Source organism: Parasteatoda tepidariorum, chromosome 4 (genome assembly GCF_982258835.1).
Source record: "Parasteatoda tepidariorum strain Cologne lab strain chromosome 4, Ptep-v5.0, whole genome shotgun sequence".
NCBI lineage: Eukaryota > Metazoa > Arthropoda > Arachnida > Araneae > Theridiidae > Parasteatoda > Parasteatoda tepidariorum.
This window is the reverse complement of record NC_141758.1, coordinates 106,787,647-106,812,776: the sequence shown is the minus strand read 5'-3', so window position 1 is coordinate 106,812,776 and position 25,130 is coordinate 106,787,647. Positions and strand designations below refer to the sequence as shown.

At 32.7% G+C, this 25,130-nt stretch overlaps 1 protein-coding gene across 1 annotated transcript in view; it reads right to left on the bottom strand.

Annotated features, from left to right (window-relative positions):
- Positions 1-17,855, bottom strand: part of LOC107453228 (neither inactivation nor afterpotential protein G) — a 38,346-nt gene extending 20,491 nt beyond the window's left edge. Inside the window, exons 1-3 of the mRNA XM_087161882.1 lie at positions 17,706-17,855; positions 12,578-12,688; positions 7,029-7,231 (exon numbers count right to left, since the gene is read on the bottom strand). Of these exons, the coding sequence (XP_087018008.1) occupies positions 7,029-7,231; positions 12,578-12,688; positions 17,706-17,784 (393 nt within the window). The 5' untranslated portion in view covers positions 17,785-17,855. The remainder of the gene's footprint in view (positions 1-7,028; positions 7,232-12,577; positions 12,689-17,705) is intronic.
- Between the last annotated feature and the right edge of the window lie 7,275 nt (positions 17,856-25,130).

Below are 25,130 nucleotides of genomic sequence, written 5' to 3'. Positions count from 1 at the left end.
TTTTGTTTAAAGTATTGTTTGTAATAAAAGTTTTCTGCCAAATTTCTAAATTTGTTGGGCTAGGTTGACGACTATGCCAGGAGACAGTGTAGGAACAACTAGTGAGATAATGTTCAGGCGAACCTTGTTGGCCGCAGGTGCAAAGATCAGTATCTGTTATATGCAGGTAATTAAAGAAGGTTGGAAATGGTCCATGACCCGTCAAGAACCAGATGACTTGTTTTGGAGGAATTGCTTTGAAAAAAGTAACATTGTTAATAATTTTGAATAGACGTCTGCCTCTGTCTGAATTATTCCATTAAAATTGCCATTTTGTTAGAAGAGAATCTTGAATACGTTGCTTAAGATATGAAATCGGAAGTGGGTATACATAATTTTTCGGTTGTCTCGTTGATTTTTAGCTAAATCATCTGCTTTTTCATTACCTACTCTATTGCTGTGTGCTTTAATCCAAGAAATTTGAATTGATGTGTGTTGAAGTTCTTGTTGAATATCAAAAGAGATTCTATTATTTGTGCCAAAATCAAGTATTTTGAGTCTGACCAGATTACATAAATATCGTTATTATTGAAGTTTTCAGTGCTCTTAATATATTTAATGCATTCAAAGATTGCCAACTGTTCGGCTTGAAAGACTGAATTTTCCTTGTCTAATGTGTGGCTTTGTGAATGTGTAATATTGAGGAAAGCGAAAGCTGTGCCTGTGTTTGTCTTCGAGCCATCTGTAAAATAGTTTGTTTTTCTGTTAAAATCAAAATTATTCTGTTCAACTAAAGTTATTTTGTTAATTGTGTGAAAAGAAGGATGGCGATGTGGTATTTTTAGCTTTTTCTCATAGTCTAGTGTATTATACGTTATATTATTAAATTTGGCATCTTTTTTGAGGTGAGTTACGGTTGTTGAACAAGATATTGACATAATCTGTTCTGCGAGAGGAGGAATATTTGTTAGTACTTGAAGTGCTGCCGTTGGGGTAGAATAATATGCTCTACTCATGTTTAAAAGAAATTTTCTTTGAATAGATTGTAAAGTGCGATAAATACGTGGAGAGATATTCGTAGCCCATAGGCTGCAACCATGAGCTAATGCGGGAATTATTACTGTATTGTATATTAATTTTCTCGCTTTTTGGTTGATACCCCATGATTTTTGGTTGATTTTTTGAAGCGAATTTTTATATTTTTAAGATTTATTACTAATATTTTAGATTTTTGTTTTAAAAGATTAATGTGAGAACCCCAGTTTAATTTTTTATCAATGACTACTCCTAGATATTTAAAATGATTAGAATGTTTAATTTTAATATTATTGATTTTAAATATTGCACTGCGATCTGTGTTATAAAAGTGGATGTAAACTGTTTATTTCTATAGAGAGATTTAGAGCATTTTGAATAAGCCATGCGTGAATTTCATTCAGGGAATTATTTGTAATCTCTTCCAAATTTCTTCTTGAGTTGACAAAAGTCAGTATAATCAGATGGTCTGCAAAAGCTTGGATCATATAATTTTCAGAATTTATGTTAAGCAAACTATTGATAGTAAGATTCCATGCTGTAGGACCAATACGTGACCCCTGGGGACAACCTTTTAAAATGTTTTTAGTTCGTAACCTTGATCTGTTGAAACAATTGCTTGTCTATTTGTGTTTATACTTTCTATGAAAAGGCAAAGATTAGAGGGAATATGATGTTTTGACAACTCATAATTAATTATACTATATTGAATGTTGTCAAAAGCACTTTTAATATCTAAAGATATAGCTGTAACGTGTTTGTAATTATTTTTTAGGTGTGTTAAGTTATTTTTAAAATTATCCAAAGCTAAATGGACTGACTTGCCGAATCTGAAACCGTATTGAAAATCTGAAAGTGCGTTTACATTTTCCAAATGAAAATTTAGTCTTTTAATAATAAGTTTTTCCAGAAATTTACCCAAGCAAGGTAGAAGGGTGATTGGGCGATAAGATGTTAAATGTTTTGGATCTTTGCCCTTTTTTAGAAAAAGTAAAACCTGACCTTTCTTAAAATGATCTGGAAAATAATTTAGAGCAAGACATTTGTTGAAAAATTTAAGTATTAAAGTACTGAAAAATGAGAATAAAATTTTAACTACAATGTAATCTATTCCATCGATGCCGGGTGCTTTTTTGCTGTTAAGAGTTTTAATTAGGCGTTGTAACTCATTGTGTGTGAATGGGGGATCCGGTGTGTTATTACTGTAAATTAGTGGACGTGTAGGAATAATATTATCGTCAGGATAAAGATTTTTGAGAATGCTGTTTGCTTCGTCAAGTTGAGAATTGTTGTTGTATATATTTGTGAGTATTGTTGGATATGAATTTGTTCTGAATGAAGATTTATAATGGGCACCGTAAATATTCTTAGTATTTTCGCAAAGAATCTGCCAACTTTTATATTTAGCTAGTATAATATGTTTTTTATACTCTGCTCTTTTTTTCTTATAAATTGTTTTATATTTATTAATAACCTCTATATCATTTGATCTTTGAAAGCGTCTTTTAATTGCTTGCAGTTCTTTTTTATAAATTGTTAACTGTGTTGTCCACCAAGTGGCATTTGTTGGACGATGAAAAAGATAGTTTTGTAAGTTTGTTGACAACTTATAAAAATTTTATTAATTAAGTTATTCGTAAAATTGTTTAGGTCTGAATGATTTTGAATTGTATTTAAATCATCTATTAGGTCTAGGTTAAAAGTTGAAAAAACTTTTCTGAACTTATTGTGATTTCCGTATTTCGTTTTGAATCGCGTGAATGAGGAAAAAGAGTATGAGTTATTTACTAGGATTAATATGTACTTATGGTCAGAATTACTGTTTATATCCATTACATTCCATGTTGTGGATGTTAAAACATCTGGATTATTTGTTAAAGTAAGATCAGGAAATAATGAAGTTAAGGAGGTTACTAATGTCGGTGTCGCTGGCTGGGTATTAAGAATTTTCAAATCACTAGATGTTATGAAATCCCCTGGCATCACTGTTGTTATATCCCCAGAAGTCATGATGAGCATTAAAATCCCCACAAATTAAACATCCACAGTTACCTGCAGATTTTCTGTTGTGCAATCTTAGCAGTTAAAAATACTTCAGTAATTTTGCAGCTAATACGAGGGTTGCTATTTATATTTCTGGCCTAATAATGAAAAAACAAATATGTAGGATCGAAATAGGCTTTATTGTTTTTCAAAATATTCTCCATGATGATCAATAAACTTTTGCATGCGTTTGAACCAATTGTCAAAGCACTTTTTCCAGTCCGATTGAGGTAACTCCAAAACATGCGTTTTGAATGCATCAACCGCTTCTTCGGGGGTCGAAAATCGTTGTCCACGTAATTTATTTTTGATGTGTGGGAATAAGAAGAAGTCATTGGGTGCCAAATCAGGGCTGTACGGCGGATGACCCATCAGTTCGATCTTTCGCTCCGTCAGAAATGCCTTTGTTTGAGTCGATGTGTGAGAGCTCGAATTGTCATGATGAAGAATGATTCGCCTGTTCTTCTGCTTTTTTCGAATTTCTCCGATGACTTCTGGCAAACAAATGGTCGTGTACCATTCAGAATTGACCGTTCTGCGTTGCTCTAACGCCACTGCTGCCACATGACCATTAATGCCGAAGAAACAGGCAATCATTTGTTTCGATGTGCTTCTTCCTCGAACAACTTTTGTTGGTTTTGCCTCGTCTTGGAAGACCCATACAGTTGATTGCTGTTTTGTTTCCGGCTCATATGCATAGATCCATGATTCGTCACCTGTGTAGATGTTATACACAGCCTTTGATGTACCTTGAACGTATTTTTCCAACATTTCCTTGCACCAATCGACACGAGCCTTTTTTTGAGCGTTTGTCAGATTATGCGGGATCCAACGCGAACAAATTTTTTTACGCTCAAATGTTCATGCAATATTTTATTGATGCTAGTCATACTAATGTCCAAAGACGCCTCTATCTCACGGTATGTCACATGACGATCTTGCTTTATCAGTTCACGCACAGCATCGATCTTTTCTGGCACAACAACGGATTTTGGATGACCTGCACGGGATTCGTCCTGGATCGAACATCGACCACGATTAAATTCGTTATACCAATTTTTTACAGTGCTGTTGGATGGCGTTTTATAGCTGAATAAAGAATTAAGTTCAGCGAAGCACTCTTGTCTTGACAATCCACGTCGAAAGTTATGAAAAATAATGGCACAAAAATGTTCACGATTCAATTCCATTTTTTGAAAGAGAAGAACTTTTCAATTTACTGTCAACAACACAAATGAAGCTATAATGGTAAATCGTCTGCTGAATTTATGTTTAAAAATATCAAACTTTCGATTGAAATCGTCTGCGGTCGCCTAGCAACACTTACTGTTGCCAAGGCCAGAAATATAAATAGCAACCCTCGTATGAAATAATTTCTCAGTAATTTGTTTCAATAAAAATTATAGTTGTTGTTTACAAAATTACTGAAGCTTATGTGAAGGCACTTTAATATCGTAATTTTAAAAAATAAAAAAATAACGAAAGTTTAAATCAGTGCTTGTATTGCAATAAATTTGAAGTCATTATACACAGTTAATGCTTCGAAAATATATTTTCTGATGTATCTCCAGAAAAAACTAAAGTTATTTCGTATTCTTGCGAAAGAGGCAATCAAACAGATTGTGATTTCTTCAATCCTGCTTTCCTCGTTAATAAATCTTCAACTCCCTATAACGTTTTTGTTTGTTCGTTTTTTCTTGATTATATATTAATTTCTTAGATTCTGATAGAGATTCTGAATATATACACAGAAGAGCCATTACATTATGACCACCCTGCTAATAACATGTAGGACCACCTTTAGCCCTCAAAACTGCTAGCACCCGCCGTGGCATTGATTCCACAAGGTGCTGATAGGTAGTCTGAGGTATCTGGTCCCCAGCGCTCACCAACTGGTCCTGCAATTCCCTCACATTGCGAGGGGGTAGCGTGGCAGCACGAATTTGGTTTTCCAAGTAGGACCACAAATGCTCTAGTGGATTAAGGTCAGGTGAGTTTGGGGGCCAAGACATGACTTGAAAGTCACTGGAATGTTCCTCGATGATTCGACCCTTATAACATTGTGCATTATCCTGTTGGTAAACACCATCCCCCGCAGGAAAAACTGTTGCCATGAATGGGTGAACCTGGTCTGCAACTATGTTCAAGTAGCTTACAGACGTCAGGGACTGTTCTATGAGGATTATGGGTCCTAATGTGCCCCATGAGAACATTGTTCCTGGGCGAGAAACCATGAAAACCTGGGCGAGCCCATTGCTATAGATGGAGGGCGGTCATAATGTAATGGCTCTTCGCTGTATATATTAACGGCGGATATAACGTACACTATCTATATTTATAAAAAATATTCATATTTGACGTAATTATAATTTAGAAGATTCGATATTTACTCAATTTAATTATTTTAAGATCTACATAAAATTAGTTATTTAAATATTTTTACAGTTTAGTAATTTTATTACTAATTTTATTTTTATTAATTTATTATTTATTTGTTTATTTTTTCGATTTAAAAAAGTTGCTTTCATACACTGTCATGGTGAAAACAATATAAAAATAAAATCTAGTTAAAATGAACATGCTTTATTTTTATTCGAATTCATGCTAAACTAGAATTATTTCAGAACCAAAATTGGACATATTTAGTCCATTGTTTAGTTTGGGCTTAAAAATTATTTTGTATTAAAATAGTTCACATAAATTGAGTTCGAAAATGGATATTTAATTCCAGATTTTTTAGTTATTAAATATTGAGACAAACAGGCTTTCGTGGAGAACTTTTCGGCGTAGCTAACCTTTATTTGCGCTGCATGGAGAAGAAAACCACGTAAACTTCCAACGGTTGACCTGACGGCAAGGAAATTCTAACTTATGACTCGTATAGCTTTGAGAATATTTTCCGTCAGCACGGTGGTCGGTACGAGCAGGAAGCAGCCATCGCTGGGGCTCGAACTTGTGTGCTCGCATATGTAGACGAGTACTCTATCTCCATCGCTGCTCAAAGAAAATTTATTATCCTTTTATCGCTAAAAAAATTTTTGAACCTTTTCTGAGGTCTAGAATTTCATATGAACAGGGTATCTGCTATATTTTCGATTTTCAAATCCATGACTTTTCCTGACATTCCATGACTAATTCCAAGAATGTTTCATAACTTATCGAAGTTACTATTTTCTCCGACAAAAACACAACAATAAATTTAAAAAAGCATTATAATAACATTCATTGAAATGATAGGTATAACCAAAACTGTTATACACTGCTTTTTCATATTTATAGATTTTAAATTTAAAAAACAGAGTAAAGAAAGAGCTGAATCAATAAAATAGCTGAAAAAAATACAAAAGCAAATAATTTTCTTTTTTTTCTGCAGAATTATATTTTAAAGATACTTTTCTTGTTCATCGGAAAGGAAAGAAATACTCCTGATTTTTCTGTTCTCATTCAATAAAAAAGATTCGCCTTCTGGCTTGCTTCAAATCGAATTTTAAATTGATAAAATAAAATAAAAAATAATAATAGAAATTCTGAAAAAAACAGAAGTTTAAAAGATAATTCGCTTTAGAAATGTTTTTTAGAATGTTTTTAGAAATGTTTCTTTCATTTTTTAAAAGGACACCATAATTTTCAATGAACATGATACAAACATTTCATGTTTCAACAAAATATGACGGTGAGTGGGGATTTTGTTACAAATTCAGATATTCGGAACACCATGAAATTGGGGGGGGGATACATTCCATTTTAAAAATTTGATTTTTCGGAGACCTAAATCCATGTTTTTTTTAAAAAAATAATAGTTAAAATCATAACATTTCATGACAAATTTTGTTCAATACCGAAATTCATGATTTTTTTCATGACTTTCCAGGTGCGCGGATAACCTATATGAAGTATTATGACACAATAGTATACTGAACAGTAACAATAATTATACCCCCAAATGAAGCAAAAGAAATGGCTGTACTTACTGCATTGAGAAGTCCTTTTTGTGAGTACTTCTGAGATGTGGTCTTGTAAGCCCAGTCACTGGAGGTGTGCTGGAGAGCGGGGGCTAGAAGGGGTATGGATGCCATCCAAGAGGGTGTACTGCCTGCTTCAATCAAGAGTACAGAGGCATTTGTTCTCTCCCACAATCTGCGGGCCACCACACAACCAGCTGTCCCTCCACCCACTACACAACAAAAACCAATTTGCATAGTTAAGTACAGATTACATGCTATCTTGTTGATTGCCAATATCATGAAATACTAGTAGCCTACGTAGGCATTTTTGGTAAATTGCATTAACATTGATTTTATATTTACTAGAAACATTGAGTTTATAGACAATAAATGTCTTAATTTTTTTTTTTTTTTTCGTTTAGCAGTACGGTTAAAAATGATATGGAGGTATAGTTCGCTCACCAGGAGGTGGCACTTGGCTCCGCCTTCGTCACGTGGTATGCGACGATTCTATTTCGCTATTTTGGGGAGAAGGTTGTGAACAACCCAAAACAAGGTTGCTATTTGGTGATCGTATGATATCTATATTATATAAAACGCTAATACGTATGTATCAATAAAATCGATGATATTTCTTTTCTGGCGTTGGCAACAGTTTTCATTTTTAATTGATAGGCTTCGGCGCGCAAGAGCACGTAGTGAGCATTATATGGCTAATCTTTATTATATAAAATGCTAATACGTTTTAATTGATAGGCTTCGGCGCGCAAGAGCACGTAGTGAGCATCATATGTCTAATCGGGTGAATTCTCACCGAATTATCAAAACAATTCTCACAAAATTATCTTCATCGAAGCCGATGCTTTACATCCGGCGTTCAGTACTATTTCACATTGTTTTACAACACATGGTTTTAGCCCTCTGGTGGGAAAGGCTTTAAAACAAAACTTACAACAGTTACTTTTCTCAACAACTGAAATTTAGAATAGTGTGATTAAGAAAAATATCTGAACTGTTTGAAATGTCAAATTAATATTGAAATGCGCAGGTTCAGAATTTTCTACAGTGAAAAGTTTTCGGAACTTCAGTGTTCAAAAAAGTATACAAAAGCTAGACGTTAAGAACGTATCCAATGAACTGCGAAAGCAGTTCCGGGGGTTGGCGAGCGCCAGCGAGCAGGGGTCGAAGACTCCTAGTAAATATTTATTTTGCAACCTTTATGAGCATTTTTTTTAAATATTAAATATTTCATAAATTTGATGATATTTCTCTCTTTTGAGTGAATAGTTTGTCCTTTTTGAGACATTTTGCTGCAATATATTAATTTATCTAGAGTAACAAAAGGTATGATAGCAGATGATAAAACGAGTAAGTGACTGAACAAGAATTCGCTGTTAGTGTTTGGCGCGCATTAAGGGTGTCTCAATTTCAAGCGCGGAGACGTTTCTCCTCTTACTCCCACGTTGAACTCTACGTCCGAGGAGGTGGAGTCAAGTGCAAACTAATGGTGAACGAACTATAGGTAGATACTTCATTTACGTTACACTAGAGTTGCAAAATATGGGCTATTGGCGACGGTGGGAAGCATCCCTGAGGATGATCCAAAGACATGTCATCCTGAACCTCTGCTGAGGGAATGGATCCGTTGCTTCGGAAACCCAACGACCTGCGTGCGAAGTCGAGCACTTTAAGGTAGGAGGTTTAACGAGGACAGATACCGCACACTCTCGGCCCCTAAGCAGGTTGATCAAAGTGGTCACCCACCCGCTCACTGACCGCAACCAGTGATGCTTGACTTCGGTGTTCTACTGGGGACGGTGTCCTTACGATCAGTCCAATGCGGGACTAAAAAATGGTGCTGTAGCTCAGAATAGTTTGCCAACCATTTGTGTAGAGCAGGGGTCCCCAACCTTTTTGTACCTAAGAGCAAATGCCAGAATATCGGTCGAATGGCGGGCACCATTTATTTTTTTAAGATAAATTTATAGTTGATAGACGTAGGTAATAATACACACTACATATAATGCACAAAAAATTTAATTTTAAAAATTAATTTAACTTAGGAATTTAATTAGTATTAATATTCTTGTGTAAAATAAATGATTACTAAATTGCTTTTTCAAACCATACGAAGTATAAAGATTATTTATAAAGTATATAAAATACAGTCAATGTGGTCTTTGGCATTGCATTTCACTGGCCAGCGCTTCATAATTGGGAGAATATGGTGAAATTCCTGCTAGCAAGCAATCGTCAAGGTGTTTATCTGTAAGTCGGGATCTATATTTTGATTTTATGATATTTATTGTCGAAAGCAGTGATTCACACAAGTATGTGGAACCAAAAAGCGACTTTATTTTATATGCTGCTCTTTTTAAGAATGAAATTCATTTCTGACAACTATATTCCAGAATTTCTCATCTGATATAATAGTTTTGAGGATAATGTCATTCTGAAGATCCAAAATATCTATCTCCACTTCTCGCCTTAATTGAAGAAATTCTGAAATGTGTATTGCTATTACGGTTACGTTTATTTGGTTGGTAAAAGGATTTACAAAATATATGATCAAATATCTTGATGATATTAAACTGTTGAAAGCGCTTTTCAAATTGATCATGTATGGAAAATGCACAAGAGACTTCATTTTCAAATGTGATATCCACAAAACTAGCTTAGCTCTGAACGAGTTTATAGCCCCTACCATTCTTGCTATATGCTTGTCTATTCCCTGCAGCTCCAAGTTTTAATTATTTAATTTTTCCGTTAGGTCCGTTATAAAAGACAAATCTGTTAGCCAAAGAGGATCTCTTAGATCTAAAAATTTTTGATTTTTGGATGCAAGATAATTTTTTATTTCTTCAGATAAATCTAGAAATCTATCAAGAACTTTACCTTTACTGAGCTAGCGTACTTATGTATGTATTTGCATAGCATTTTATGGGGAAATGGAAAACTGAAATATTTTATCGTTGGGCACAAGCAGCGGGCGCACCTAGACCGATCGACGGGCGCCATGGTGCCCGCGGGCATAGGGTTGGGGACCCCTGGCTGTAGAGAATATTTTAAGTTACAATATCAGACGCAAAAGCGCACTTTTTCGGAATTAGACGGATTTTTGAATTATGTAAGGGAATAAATCGAGGATCCTATTAGAGGAAGAGATGCCTTTCAATGTCATTTTCACGTTTTGATGATCTTTTTTTTTGGACTATTTATTTTTATTAAATTTAACAATGGTTGAGAAAAGTTTGAAGGGTGATCTTTTTATTTTGTGACGTCATAAAGTTCATTAACTGAATTTAGCGACAGATCTCAGTTTTAGCAGACCTAATAGTCAAAACGTAAATATTTGCTTAACTAATTAATCTTTCTACAGGAAAAAAACAACCCTTGACATTTTATGTTAATGATCGAGGCATAATGGACTCTTAACTATTCCGTTTTCTTTACATCGCCTTCAATCGGTTCCGTAACGCTGTGCTCGTTTCTTTGTGTGGCCGGAACAAGCCCGTTTCCAAACCAGTACTCGTTTTGACGTAGTTACATCAAATATTTAGGTAACGAGCGATCTCTGCTTATTTGTTTATGAGGGCGACTGCGGATGTCTACAAAAGATGAGGCAAATATTTACATAAGAAATGGTTTAAGAACTATGATCATCTTTTGAGAAAACATTATAAGGAATTACAATGTGAACTATCCATCGAAGTAAGCGTGTTCAAATCGACGTTGCAAAAGTTATGAGGCGCAAAATTTTATGAGGTGCAAATTTCATGAGCTGCAAAAATATATGAGGTGCAAAATTTTATGAGGTGCAAAAACATATGAGGTGCAAACTTTCATGAGGAGCAAAATTTCATGAGGTGCAAAAATTTTATAAGGTGCCAGACTTATGAGGCGCAAAATTTTATGAGGTGCAAAAATATATGAGGTGCAAACTTTTATGAGTTGGAAACCTTTATGAGATGCAAAAATTTTATAAGGTGCCAGACATATGACGAGCAAACTTTTATGAGGTGCAAAATTTCATGAGGTGCAAAATTTTATGAGGCGCAAAATTTATGAGGTGCGAAATTTCATGAGGTGCAAACCTTCATGAGGTGCAAACCTTCATGAGGTGCAAACCTTCATGAGGTGCAAAGTTTATGAGGTGCGAAATTTCATCAGGTGCAAAATTTGTGAGGTGTAAAATTTATGAGGTGCAAAAGATGAAGCGTACGATTGCACAAATTTATGAGAAATTTCATGATTTGCAAAATTATCGATAAATAGCTAGAGCTGCCTCGCTACAACTGCGGTTGTTTTAGAAATTTTCAAGTCTGAAAATAATTTTTCTACTTGCGTGGACAATCTAAAACCTTATAAGGATTAATTGGTGTTTTATTCCTAGTCAGGGTATTTTCCATAATAATCAATATACCTATTTCCACCGTTAAATGACTGGACTTCTTGATTGAATGGGTGTTAGGAAGGAAATAAACAGAAAAACTTTATTATAATTAATTGTATATTGCCAATTTTTATTGTATTACAAACACAAAGAACAAGAATTTTTAATTCATTGCTCAACGCATTTTTTACATACACAGGGTGTTTCCATTGTACATTTTCCGCAAGCATATTTCTTCTAATTATTTCTATAATTCTTATAATCATTCTTATAATTATAAGAATATATAAACTAAACTAAACTAAACTCAGTGGCGCGACAGCCCATAGAGGGCCAAAGCCTACTGTGCTGCCCATCTCAGTTTTCTTGACCTTGGGCTCTGGGGTGCTGGGGTTCCGGTTAGGTGATCAGCCAAACACGTAACTCCCAGTGTTTAGTTCTCAAGCATGCTTGGTACTCATTTATCAACCCACTGAAAGGATGAAAGGCTGAGTCAACCTTGCCCGGCCCGCGGATCGAACCCAGAACCTGTGCCACGGGAGAGCGAAGAGCTACCACTCAGCCACTGGGCATCCATAAGAATTATAATTTTTATAATAATTTTTATAATTAATATTATTTCTTCTAAGAACTTGTGCTGTCTTGGTTGTCTCGAGATTTTTCTGGGTGAAAACTGACATTTAGTTAGAAATGAAGTAAAGCTATCCAAATAAAATATAAGCTACTTACCAATACATAAAGTTTTTGTCACTTTTTCTGACATAAAAATGCCAATCTAAAATTTTAGGTACTTTGCTTGTAATTTGAATTCGCAGTTATTCTGATTGAACTAACTACGCAACAGTCTTTGTAGAAATGTGCAGCAACTAATCTAATGCAATACGCTGAACACGCATTGCATCGTCATTTCTGATCCGATTACCTTATAAAACAATAAATTGTTCTCCCGGTCAAATGACCGGCAGTGGTAGAAATAGATGTACGACATGTACTATTCGATAAAAAAAAATACAAAAAATATAATAATAGTAGTAGAATATTAACTGTATATTATTATTAGAAAAAGTCATGAAGTCAAATGTGCAAAAACGATAAGATGATAAGCGCATTTTCGATGCAAAAGTTCTTAAACGGTCATTTGACCGGTAATGGTATGTTTAGCGCTAAAGGTGAGGAAACTTACCCACGATGTAATCATATTTTGGCAGAGGTTTTCTGATAATTCCAGGAGTTGAGCAAATCCACTGTATGAAAAGGTTCAAAAGCACACCAAGCACGATTGCAACAATTGAAACTGAAAAAAAAAAATTACTCATACAAGCTAATAATGTTTCACTTTAATTTTAAATCAAGTTTTACTTTCAAATAAATAGTTGAATAAACGAGAAAAATAAATGGAAAATGGCATCTATTTGTAATCATGGCAGAAGTATGAGATGAAATATATTCAGAATGAAACTTGTGTGGCCCGTTAATACAGTGTTTCATAAATAAAAAAAACAGTGTAGAAAAAAATATTACCCTAAATATATTTTGTTCAAATGATAATGACCCAAGTGCAAATTTTCATGGTTCAAAGGATTGAGCTCTAATACTTCACTACGCACTAATACTTCATACGAATATTTGATCACTAATACTTCACTAATATTTTGGTGCGAGCAGCGATGGCTCAGGGGATTTTTAGCCTTCCAATGAGATGAACTGGGTTCGAATCCCAGCGATGGCTACTGGATGCGAATTCCGCATCCGGCTTTCACCGACCACAGTGCAGATGTGAAATATCCTTAGTGGTAGACGGATCATGGGTAGAGTCCCCTTACCGTCAGGCTAACCGTAAGAGGTTCTCGTGGTGTTTCCCTTCATGTGACGCAAATGCGGTTAGATTTAACAATAAATCCTCCAAGAAGGCAAATTTCCCTCGATACTTGATCCTGGAGTTCCCTTGTCTTCTCGATTGGGTTCAAGGCTACTGAGTTGAACATTAGTAGACGTAAACCCCAAAAAATTGTGATTTAGCTTTTCAACGACGGTTATAAAATAAAACATTAGAGATTACCTCCCAGCACGCAATTCTCGAATCTTGAGCAATTCGCTTGAGATAGGAAGGCTTATAATTATAGCTTTTTTTACAATTATGTGACCGATAATTCAAAAACGCAATTCAAAGACATAGAAACTAATGACCATTTTTTTGTATACTCTCTTTCAAAATTGTTATAGTTGGTAAAAAATTTGTATATTTTACAATTTTAAATTTTTTTCATCCCTATGGAAATAAAATAATAATAATTAAAAATTATTTTTTTCGTGAAATTTATCTTAAGATAAATTAATTTAAAAATTGTGTGTGAAAAAGTTTTCGATTTAGAAAATTCTAGAGGTAGGATGAAGTACGCTAAAATTAAGTCAACATTAGGTGGCCCAAACATCTCGATTGTATAATTGGGACCATATTTTCCAGATTGTGGTCCGTACTTTGATTGTCAAAAGAACCAAATCCACCGAGAGAAAAAAAACACAAAAAGTTCAGCAAATAATTAACGTATTTGAAATAAAAATTAAGACTGGCTTGTAGACGGATCCGAACAAGTGCGATATACGAGGTCTGTCTAAAAAGTATCCGACCTTTGGCCAGAAAAAATATTTCAAATATCTGACCGAGTTGGGACCCTAATACCCTTTAAAGTAGGCCCCTTGTGCTTCCACACACTTAGCCCACCGATCCTTCGATTGGTGGAAACACCTCTGGGAGTCTTCTTTTGGAATGGAGTTTAGCACTGTCGTCGCGTTCCGCATTATCTCTTCTTTACTCTCAAAACGGGATCCTTTCAGTGGTGTCTTCAATTTTGGAAACAACCAGAAGTCGCAAGGATCCAGGTCTGAAGAGTAGGGAAGTTGGCGAATGGTTGTAATTCCATGTTTGGCTAAGAAAGTGTGGATCAATTGGGATGAATGATGAATGTGCAGGGGCGTTGCATGATGCAAGTGCCAGTTGTTCGCCGTCCACAAGTCTGGTCTTTTGCCAGACTGCCTCACGAAGTCTCCGGAGAACATCTTGATAGTACTCCTTTGTTGTCATTGTTTGTCCTTAATGTGCGTATTCGCGATGCACAATTCCACGGACATCAAAGAAAACAGTCAGCATCACCTTGATTTTGCTTCGCACTTGCTGCGCTTTCTTCGGCTTTGGAGAATCGGGATGCTTTCATTGCGACGACTGTCTTTTTGTTTCTAGGTCGTACCATGACTCATCTCAAGTTTTCACGGTATTCAGAAGCCCAGGATCAGTGTTGGCGGTGTCCAGAAGGTCCTGTGCAACGTTAAAACGGAGGTCTTTTTGTTCCGGGGACAACAACTTGGGTACAAATTTCGCAGCTACTCGGTTCATGTTCAAATTTTCAAGCAAAATTGCATGTGCAGAATCTCTACTCACTCTAACCTCTTCTGCAATCTCCCGCACTGTCAAATGACGATCTGCCATCACCAAATTTCGCAACCTCTCAACATTAGCTGCACTCCGAGCTGTTTGGGGCCTGCCACAACGCTACTCACTCTCCGCTGATGAGCGGCCATCTTTGAATCGGATGAACCTCTCCTTAATTTGTGTTACACCCATCGCTTCTTCTCCAAACACCTGCTGAATCTTAAGAATTGTTTGGCTTTGAGAATCACCAAGCTTTTGACAGAATTTGATGCAATATCTTTGCTCAATTTGTTCAGTCATCTTACGAGAAAACTAAATCCGACGAACACTACGAACAGCACCTTACTTGGCGAGCACCAGCCAGCGACTGGCACAACCGAAAGCGGTGAAAAAATTCAAGCATGTGCATTAAGGTTCCTCCTTCCACCGTACACTGTGTCGCCGCCTTAGAATCACTACTTTGCGCGGGAAAAATTAAGGTCGGATACTTTTTAGACAGGCCTCGTATATATATATATATATTATATAAATTAATATATATATAAATTAATATTAAATTTTTGAGCAGTAATGGCTCAGGTAAATAAGCATTCACCTTCCAATGAGGTGAATCGGGTTCGAATCCCAGCGATGGCTGGTCGATAGGAATTCCGCATCTGACTCGCACCGACCACAGAGCTGTCGTAAAATATCCTCATCGGCAGACGTATCATGGGTTACAGTCAGGTTAACCGTGGAAGGTCTTCGTGGGCTTCCTCTCCATGGAAAGCAAAAGTATGTTAGTTCCATCAGAAAGTCCTCCACGAAGGCAAATTTCTCCCGATACTAGATCCAGGAGTTCCCTTGTCTTCCGGATTGGGTTCAAAAATTACAAGGCTACGGAGTTGATCATTAAAAGTCGTGAACCCTAAATTGGGTCGACTGTCCAATGATGGTTGTTAATATAAAAATAAAAGCCCTATATGGATATGTCTGTGGTTTTTTAGAAAAAGAGGGAAAGAAAATCGATTTAAAAACAAATGTTAAATACAAAGTGGAAAATTGGTAAAAAGTTAAAGTCAGTGATTAAATTAAAAATATTTTTCCATTTTTTTACGAAAATTTCTGAAGTTGTGATAAAAATTTTAATTGTAGTCAAAGCTAATTAAAATTGCATTTATTTCATTTGAATTCCTCATTTTTAAGGATCGATATATGTTACATTTACAACTTTTTAACCGTATCTTTTTAACGCTGAAAAAATCAAATATATAATTCAAACAAGCGACCCCAGCATATCTCAATAATAGTAATCAAAGCATTCACAAAATTTTATTCGTAACAATTTCTTCTATATAGCACAATACTGAAGTAAGAAAACAAACGAAAAGTTTTTAGAGATCTGGACTTATAAAATGATCCTATTATTTTTCTCACTTTAATTTTTCTCTCAGTATTCTCTTTTATTTTAAAAATTGTGCAAAATATTATTTTACCTGCAATTTCATATAATGCATAGTTTTAATACATATCAGTCAATAGTAGAAAATTGATTTTCAGATAAAACAAGTAATATTTCAAAAAAAATTCAATTCAATTTCAATCAATTCTACTTAGGTCAGCAAGGAAAAAAATTATTTCAGTCACTTTTTATTAAATAACTGAAATTTTTTTTCTCTAAATTTAATCTAAAATTAATGAATTAAATTTAATCTAAAATTAATGAATTAAATTTAATCTAAAATTAATGAATTAAATTTAATCTAAAATTAATGAATTAAATTTAATAAATGAATTAATATTTAAAAAAAACTGTGTTAACGTCAAGAGTCGTCCACTATAAGTTCAAAAACTGTATTTGCATGTGGATGAATAAAAAGTATTTTATTAAGGATTGAAAATGTGAACAAGATATATAAATATATATAGGGAGAGTTTGAACTAATAGTAGGAATTGGGTATACTATAGCCTACGTCACAGATCGTGTTATTCCTACTAAATTTAACTTGTAAATAGCATTTTCTGCGAACCTGATTTCTAGCAACAAGTAAAAGCATCAAACGAAGTGTCTTGTTTATAAGTCGCTACTCGCCAGGTTGAAATTGTATTAATCTAGTTCCTTTGGAAATAATTTATATTGTTGTTTTACCGAAGTTTATGAATTTAGTAAACATATTTAAAACTCAGTTTATTAATTAAACTAAAAGGTAAATGTTATTCCTAGTAAGTGGAAGTAGTTGTGCTTTTTTCATATTATACCCAATTGAAATAAAAATCCGCTTGGTATCAGATAACTATAAAAGTATAAATTGGGTGACGTTTACCACACGTGCTACCTCGTACTGTTTTTTTTTTTTTTTTTGTTCAAATAGAGCTATAAGTTAGAAATTATCACTGATGTTATCTTTAAAATGGGTGCAAAACTGAATCGCTTATAGTCAAATTTAAAACTAACGCTTAACCCATCAGAAAATTCCATTTCGTTTTTCGCTCATCCCTATTTAATTAATGAATTAATATTTTAAAAAAAAAACTGTATTAACATCAAGTGTCATCCACTACAAGTTTAAAAAAAATGTATTTGAACTTGAGTGGATAAATAAAAAGTATTTTATTAACGATTGAAAATGTGAACAAGATAATAGGGAGAATGAGAACTAATAGTAGGAATGATCTATTGATAATAATCTATTAATAATTGTATTTTTTCCTTAAAATTTTTTTTTATTATTTAGCCGTTTTGTAAGGGGAAACTTTACCGAACTTAATGAGAACTAGATTTAACTTGAAGTTAAAGAGTTTGAAGTTAACTAGAATGTAAAGAGTTTGTCCCTCAAAAGTTATATAGATATTTCCAGATCGCTAACAATAAATGAAAACTTAATAAAGAGAAGAAGCACTTACGACACAGGATGAAATTTCGCAAAGAAAACATGGCGATCCCACAGGATGATTTGTTGTGACAGGAGAAGAAAACAGCCATACAGGTGACATCTGACAAACGTCATCTTTCTCCGTGACGTCACACGAGAGGATTACTTTCCCTTATTTCATCATTAGCGGCGATACAAATAATTCAATTCATTCTTAATGAACTCTATTTCATTGAATCCCGTATTTACGCAGACCTGTAGCCAGGATAGAAATCTCGACAAAAATAAAATGTAAACTAATGTAAGAATCTATATAAATGTAATTTTTTTCGCAGACATCGCTGTGATTTGAGCCTGGTTCGAACCTTGCGATAGCTGGTCGATACGAATTCCGCATCCGGCTTGCACCGACCACAGCGCTGACGTAAAAATGTACTCATTGGTACACAGATCATGTTTTACAGTCCCCTTGCCATCAGGCTTACCGTGGGAGGATTTCGTGATTTTCCTCTACATATAAAGCAAATGCTGGTTAGTTCCATCAAATAGTCCTCCACGAAGTCAAATTTCTCCCAATGCTTGATGCAGGAGTTCCTTTGTCTTATGGATAGGGTTTAACATTACAAGGCTACGGAGTTGAACATGTAATATATATATCAGGGTTGGGTTTTTGCCGTCAAAAACTGGTTTTTGACATGACAGAGGTAAAAACCGTGTTTTTACCGGTAAAAACTGTCAAAAACCTACTGTTTTCTTTAATTTATGGCATACAGCGGATTATATATTATTTTCACATAATTGTTTTTATAAATGAATGTTGTAAATGATTGCTATTGATTTTGCAACTATATACATGTATTCTTATAGAAGGATATACATTCATACAGAAATATTGTAATATAATTATTGAAAATAGTGATACTTACTTTTATCATAATAGCTTGATTTGCAAAGAATTCAAAATTTTGCACTTCTTAATTGTTAGAAATAAACAAACAAACAAAAAAGCTTGGAACTATTAATAAATTCAAGAACTGAAAATAATTTAAAATTTGGCATTTCTTAAATATAGAAATAAGCTAAACAAAACTTTCAACACTTGTAACTACTAACAAACTCAAAAGAATTACTGCTATTTTGTCAAGTTAAAAACTTTTATTCAGTTGAAAAAGCACATTAAACAAAACTTAATGACAAACAAAATTACATGTTCAGTAGTCGGGGTCACTGTGCCGAAGCATACGATAGCAAGTGACTAATTTTGCGCATTTTTCATTGCTCAGTCGATTTCTAAGTTTAGTATGAATGAGTCCAAAATTCGAGAAGATTCAAAATTATTTTACCAAATACTTATAAATTATTTTACCAAATACTCAAAATTATTTTACCAAAACTATGGGTTTTTGACATGACGGTAAAAACCGTCATGTGTCAAAAACTTACCAACCCTGATATATATATATATATATATATATATATATATATATATATATATATATATATATATATATATATATATATATATATATTAAATATATATATTAAATATATATATATATATATATATATATATATATATATATATATATATATATATATATATATATATATATATATATATATATATATACATATATATATATACATACATATATATATATACATATATATATATATATACATACATATATATATATACATATATATATATATATACATACATATATATATATACATATATATATATATACATACATATATATATATACATACATATATATATATACATACATATATATATATATACATACATATATATACATACATATACATACATATATATAAATATATATATATATATATATATATATATATATATATATATATATATATATATATATATATATATATATATATATATATTAAATATATATATATATATATATATATATATATATATATTAAATATATATATATATATATATATATATATATATATATATATATATATATATATATATATATTAAATATATATATATATATATATATATATATATATATATATATATATATATATATATATATATATATATATATATATATATATATTAAATATATATATATATATATAAATACAAGAAAACACTAAGAAAGTTAAGAAAAACAATAAGTTTCTTATTGTTTTTCTTAACATTAACATTTCTTTTTTTCTTTTTTTTAATAAAATGTTGTTTATTTTTTTTTACTTATTATTTCCCTCCCCCTTTTTTTCATATGTCTATAATTTTTCTTTGTTTTATTCTTCATTTTGAACTTATATATATATATATATATATATATATATATATAAATATATATAATATATAAAATAAAAAAAATTTAAAATGCGCCGTAAGCCTGTATCATCCTTTCCTTATTTTTATTGCAAAAATAAATTTCAAGTCACTTTTTCATTCCATAAACAAATAAAATGAAATAAAATCGGAGAATCGAGCCCAACTCAAAAATCGTGAAAATTTCTTGAGTAAAATCATTAATAACGCATTTCAAAAAAAATTAATGTTTTCATAAATTTAAATCATTGATATTTTTACGACATGGAATTCGAAATAAATTACACGCAGCATGATTTAAATTATTAATGATGTTATAAGTTTACTTTTATCTCTAATTCCATTTATTATTCTACCAGAAAAATACTCACAAACGAAAGAGATGCCCAATCATAAATTCTAGTTCTAATATTTTTAAATAAAATATTACAAGAATTTCTATACATAAATGCGATCGATGATTTCTTGAAACTTCTAGACCTTGGATTTCCAGAAATTTCCGGATCGCGGTTAGCGGAAAATCCGGATTTTTCCCCGGAGCACAATCATCTCTGATCGATATTATTCGTAAAAGCTTTCATTAAAAAACACTGAAATGTAGCAGTGGTACACTATCTTAAAGCCACTACAAAATTTAATCCGTGATGACGATTAAAATAAATCTGAAATAGAAAATATTATTTGATCGTATGTTCAGATTTTCACGAACTAAGATTCTATCTAAAGCTATTAGTCGGAAATGGCTAAATGGTTTCAATAATAGAGGATGAAAATCGAAAGAGGGGAAAAACGGCAGAAAGAACAGAAGCCAGAAAAATACTCTAGAATCATCGACCTTATTTAATTTTGAGGCTTCTTAGAATTTTTTCCCCGACGCCAAATAAATTCTTTTATAAATGTTAGGGTTTTATGTATCCTAATGGTTCATTCTTAGAGTAAAAAGGCATCATAAATTTAATGGATTGCCATATAATATGTTTTGGATATTTATCGCATTTAATGGTGATGACGTATTTTCTATACACTTTTAGGAACAAAGATAATGAAACATTATTTCAACTGTTAAAGAATTAAACCACCAAAGCTTTGAATTAGTTCCACGTTTACATTTTCTGCCGTTTTCAGAATTAGAACAGATGGCGTTAAAATATGACAGACGCAACCTAATCAGTTATGAAAAACTGTTACGAAATCTAAACAGTTATAAAAATTCGCTATAAAAGTGTTTTTTTTATGCGATGACAGACTCTGTAAACTTGAAGTGTTATGCAACGAACTTTAATTTTACATTATAACCGGAATAGAAAAACCGATCCGTTTTTAGGATTATCCAACGAGGTGAACCGGCTTCAAATCTCAGCGATGGCTGTTCGATACGAATTCCGCATCCGGTTTGCACCGACCACAGTGCTGATGATCCTCAGTGATAGGCGGACCATGGGTTAGAGTCCCCTTGGAATCAGACTAACCGTGAGAGGTTCTCGTGGTTTGCCTCTTCATGTAGCGCAAATGAGGGTTAGTTCCATTAAAAAAAAGTCCTCCATGAAAGTAAATTTCTCCCAATACTTAATACGCGAGTTCCCTTGTCTTCTAGATTGGGTTCAAAATGACAAGGCCACGGAGTTGAACATTAGTTGTAAACACCCCCCCCCCCCAAAAAAAGGGTTGGCTGTTCAACGACGGTTATAAAATATAAATAAAACAGAGGTTAAGCTCCCCAGCACGCTGTGAGGAGCCAATCCTCTAATCTTGAGTAATTCACTTGCTCCCTCGATAAGGATTACTGATAGAGTGGCAACAAAAAAAAAATACAGATATTGCAAGAGGGTATATAAGAAATTACAACTTTGTTTAATTAATCCAAATATAGTTAAAATTATTTCTTCAGCTTATTTGCAAGATTACGATTCTGTTGCTAGTAGTTTCGCTTAATGAAGTAATAAATAAAAATTTAACTATATGCTAGAAAACTAATGCCCCCCCCCCTTTTTTTTTTTAAAGTTATACTAGAGGCTACTCACAAATTCTCGGATTTACTTCCACATGGATTAATGGCTGCTACGAATTACGCTAATAGTTTTCATCAAGCTAATTATACAAATTCAAGATTTTTTCTTACTCATTAAGACGTTTGATTACGATATCAAATTACAGAATCTTAGAAGCCCTGGCAATTGTAATTTTGGATAGCACAACGTGATTATATTCATCAATAAAATTCCAGAATTAAACGATAACTAAGATTTATTTGAATTTTATAATATAAATCCTAAATAAGGCTTTAGGCAAAGACTTCATCACGCTAGTGTGCGTGCATGCATATATACAGTCGGACCTCTATTTAACGAAGTCGATAAATCCTGATAATAAGTTCGTTATATGGATAATTTATTAAATAGAAAATCATCTTATGAAATACTTAAACACAAAACAGGTTTTAAATTCATGAACTATATAGACATAATTAAAATAGCAATGGATGCACTATCTTGTAAGCTAGTATCTACTACAGATTTTATAAATCTTAACCATAAAAGAAATCTGCGTGGAAAGCAAGAATAGAGCAAAACATTATCCAGTGTTACATTATCATGCTACATACATTTCCAACTAAAAAAAGCTAAATTTATGTACAAAATTATAGCAGCATTTAGTATAGAAGTAATTTTTATACATTTATTACCACAGGCGTCCTTAAATTTAATTGCTCCTGATAAAATCCGTTAGTTTTGTTAAGTTTTTCGTTTGAAATGCAAACCAAAAGGGATTTTACTGCTTTCTCTAAAAGTGGCTTCGAAAATCAATTCAAAGTCATTTCTCCCATAAAATGCGTTAACAAGTTTGAAATGTTCTGAAATATTTTGAGAAATAGGGAAAGTGGATCTCAATGAAAAGTTCGTTAAATAGAAGTTCAATGTATTGTATATATATACATAAAAGCAAAGGCAATTTTTGTTGCCAAAGAGTAAAAAGAAATTTCATAGATTTTTCAACACTATACGCATTAGAGGAAGATTAATAAACACAAATAAAAGAAGGACAAAGTTATCAAATTAATCTCCTTACGGTGCTCTTTATTTCAACATAATTATCCAATTTTGTACATAAAATATTCACCTACATATGGCACAGATTTTCTTATTTATTACAACACATAAATATGCACCTATCATCAACACATTAAACACGAATATCTGAGAAGATATTAACCCACACAACATCGAAAACACAATTTGGGATGCCAACTTATAATAAAAAAAATTAAACAAGTATCACCCAACATAAGTCATCCTTTGGAATATTTGTCAGCTCTTCGTACTTTCTTTTAAAAACACTAAGACATACATACTCATAATACTTATGACATAATTGTTAACTCTTCAGGGCTAATTAGAATACATTAACGTATATATAATACATATGATTTTTTTTTACACACAGAATGTGGGCAAAAAATTTTCAGTCTAAAAAAAATCTGTATTGAGTATTTACGTTAAAACATTAGATTAAAACAGTCCCATTTTATAATAAGATCGTTATTGTAGACAGTACTACTTGTTTCTATCTACTTTACCTTTTCAAAAAAATCTATATTAAAAGCTTAGAATATTGAACCCAAAAATTGGTAAAAAATCATAACTTCTAATAGCCAAGCAAAACATCTCATCTAATTACTAAAATATGCACTGCTGCTTTCTAAGGGTAGCCACTCAAAGTCTAGAGAAGAAAAAAAATTCCCTGAGTTTTCCCTGTACGTATTGTACGCAATACATTAAGGGGGAAAACACAATCACTGTGCTCTTGTACAAGCAGCGTTGGGCTAACTATACTAGTTACAACTGCTGGAAAAACTTATGGAAAAAAAGGAATAGCTGAACGCACTTAAAACAAATAATTCTGTAGTAAATTAATAAGTTTAACAGGGTGCGTAGCCAAATCTTGCATAAAAAAATAAGCACCTTTTAAGCACTAAAAGAATATTTTTAAGCGCGATATACATTGCTAACAAAATACAAAATTTTCAAAGACTTTACATGATCATGATAAAATAACTAGTTCCTGACATAGAACTCTTTTTTTTTTCCCGATTATACCAGTCATTATAAAATGATCGAGAGATTTCTCGGTTCGATATCAGAGGGTGTAAAATGAAGCCTGAAATTGAGAATATCTTGCAAAATGCAGCAGAGTTGCACACGAGAGTGCAAGAATCACAACGAACCCAGCTCATTAGACGCTTGTGCGGACCCGCAAGTATTCTATCATTGGCGCTTTCATACACTACGAACAGACGGTATGCCGAAAGGAACTTTGTTTGAATGAATTTTGAAAACGTTGAATAGAACAATGTGAAAAGTGTGTAATACGTGGCGAAAATCGACATGGTTAAGAAAAAATTCTCATTTACGAAAAGGGAAAATTAAGCACTTTTTAAAAACACCCAATAAGACAAGCACCTTTAAGGCTGCTAAAAAATGAAAATCGGAAATAAGAACCTTTGAGCACTTTTTAAAAAGGCTACACACCATGTTTAATCTAGCTTAAATATCATTCTTAAATATTCCATAGCTTGCACATTGAGAGGTAAACATTTTTTAAAAGACGAAAATAAGAAACAAAATTTCCTGAATTTTTCCCGGTTACTTTAGGCGATTTTTAAATTCCTGTATTTCTCTCTGTGGAGTGGCAACCCCATTTTATGACAGCTAGAATAGAAAGAATATTTTCTGATTTTAGATTAGTTCAGTTCAAACCGTGAAATCACTTAAAATATCTGTTATGAATAGTATCTGTTATGTTTAAATATTTCAATAATGAAGAGATTTCTGATATTTTAAATTTTTAGTTTCAGGAAGACACTCGAGATTAAATTTATATTTTAACTTTGTGGAGTGGCAACCCCATACAGCTAGAATAGAAAGAATATTTTCTGATTTTAGATTAGTTCAGTTCAAACTGTGAAATCACTTAAAATATCTGTTATGAATAGTATCTGTTATGTTTAAATATTTCAATAATGAAGAGACTTCTGATATTTTAAATTTTTAGTTTCAGGAAGACACTCGAGATTAAATTTATATTTTAACGAGAACCAAAAATGCATTTTAATTAATGTTTATGA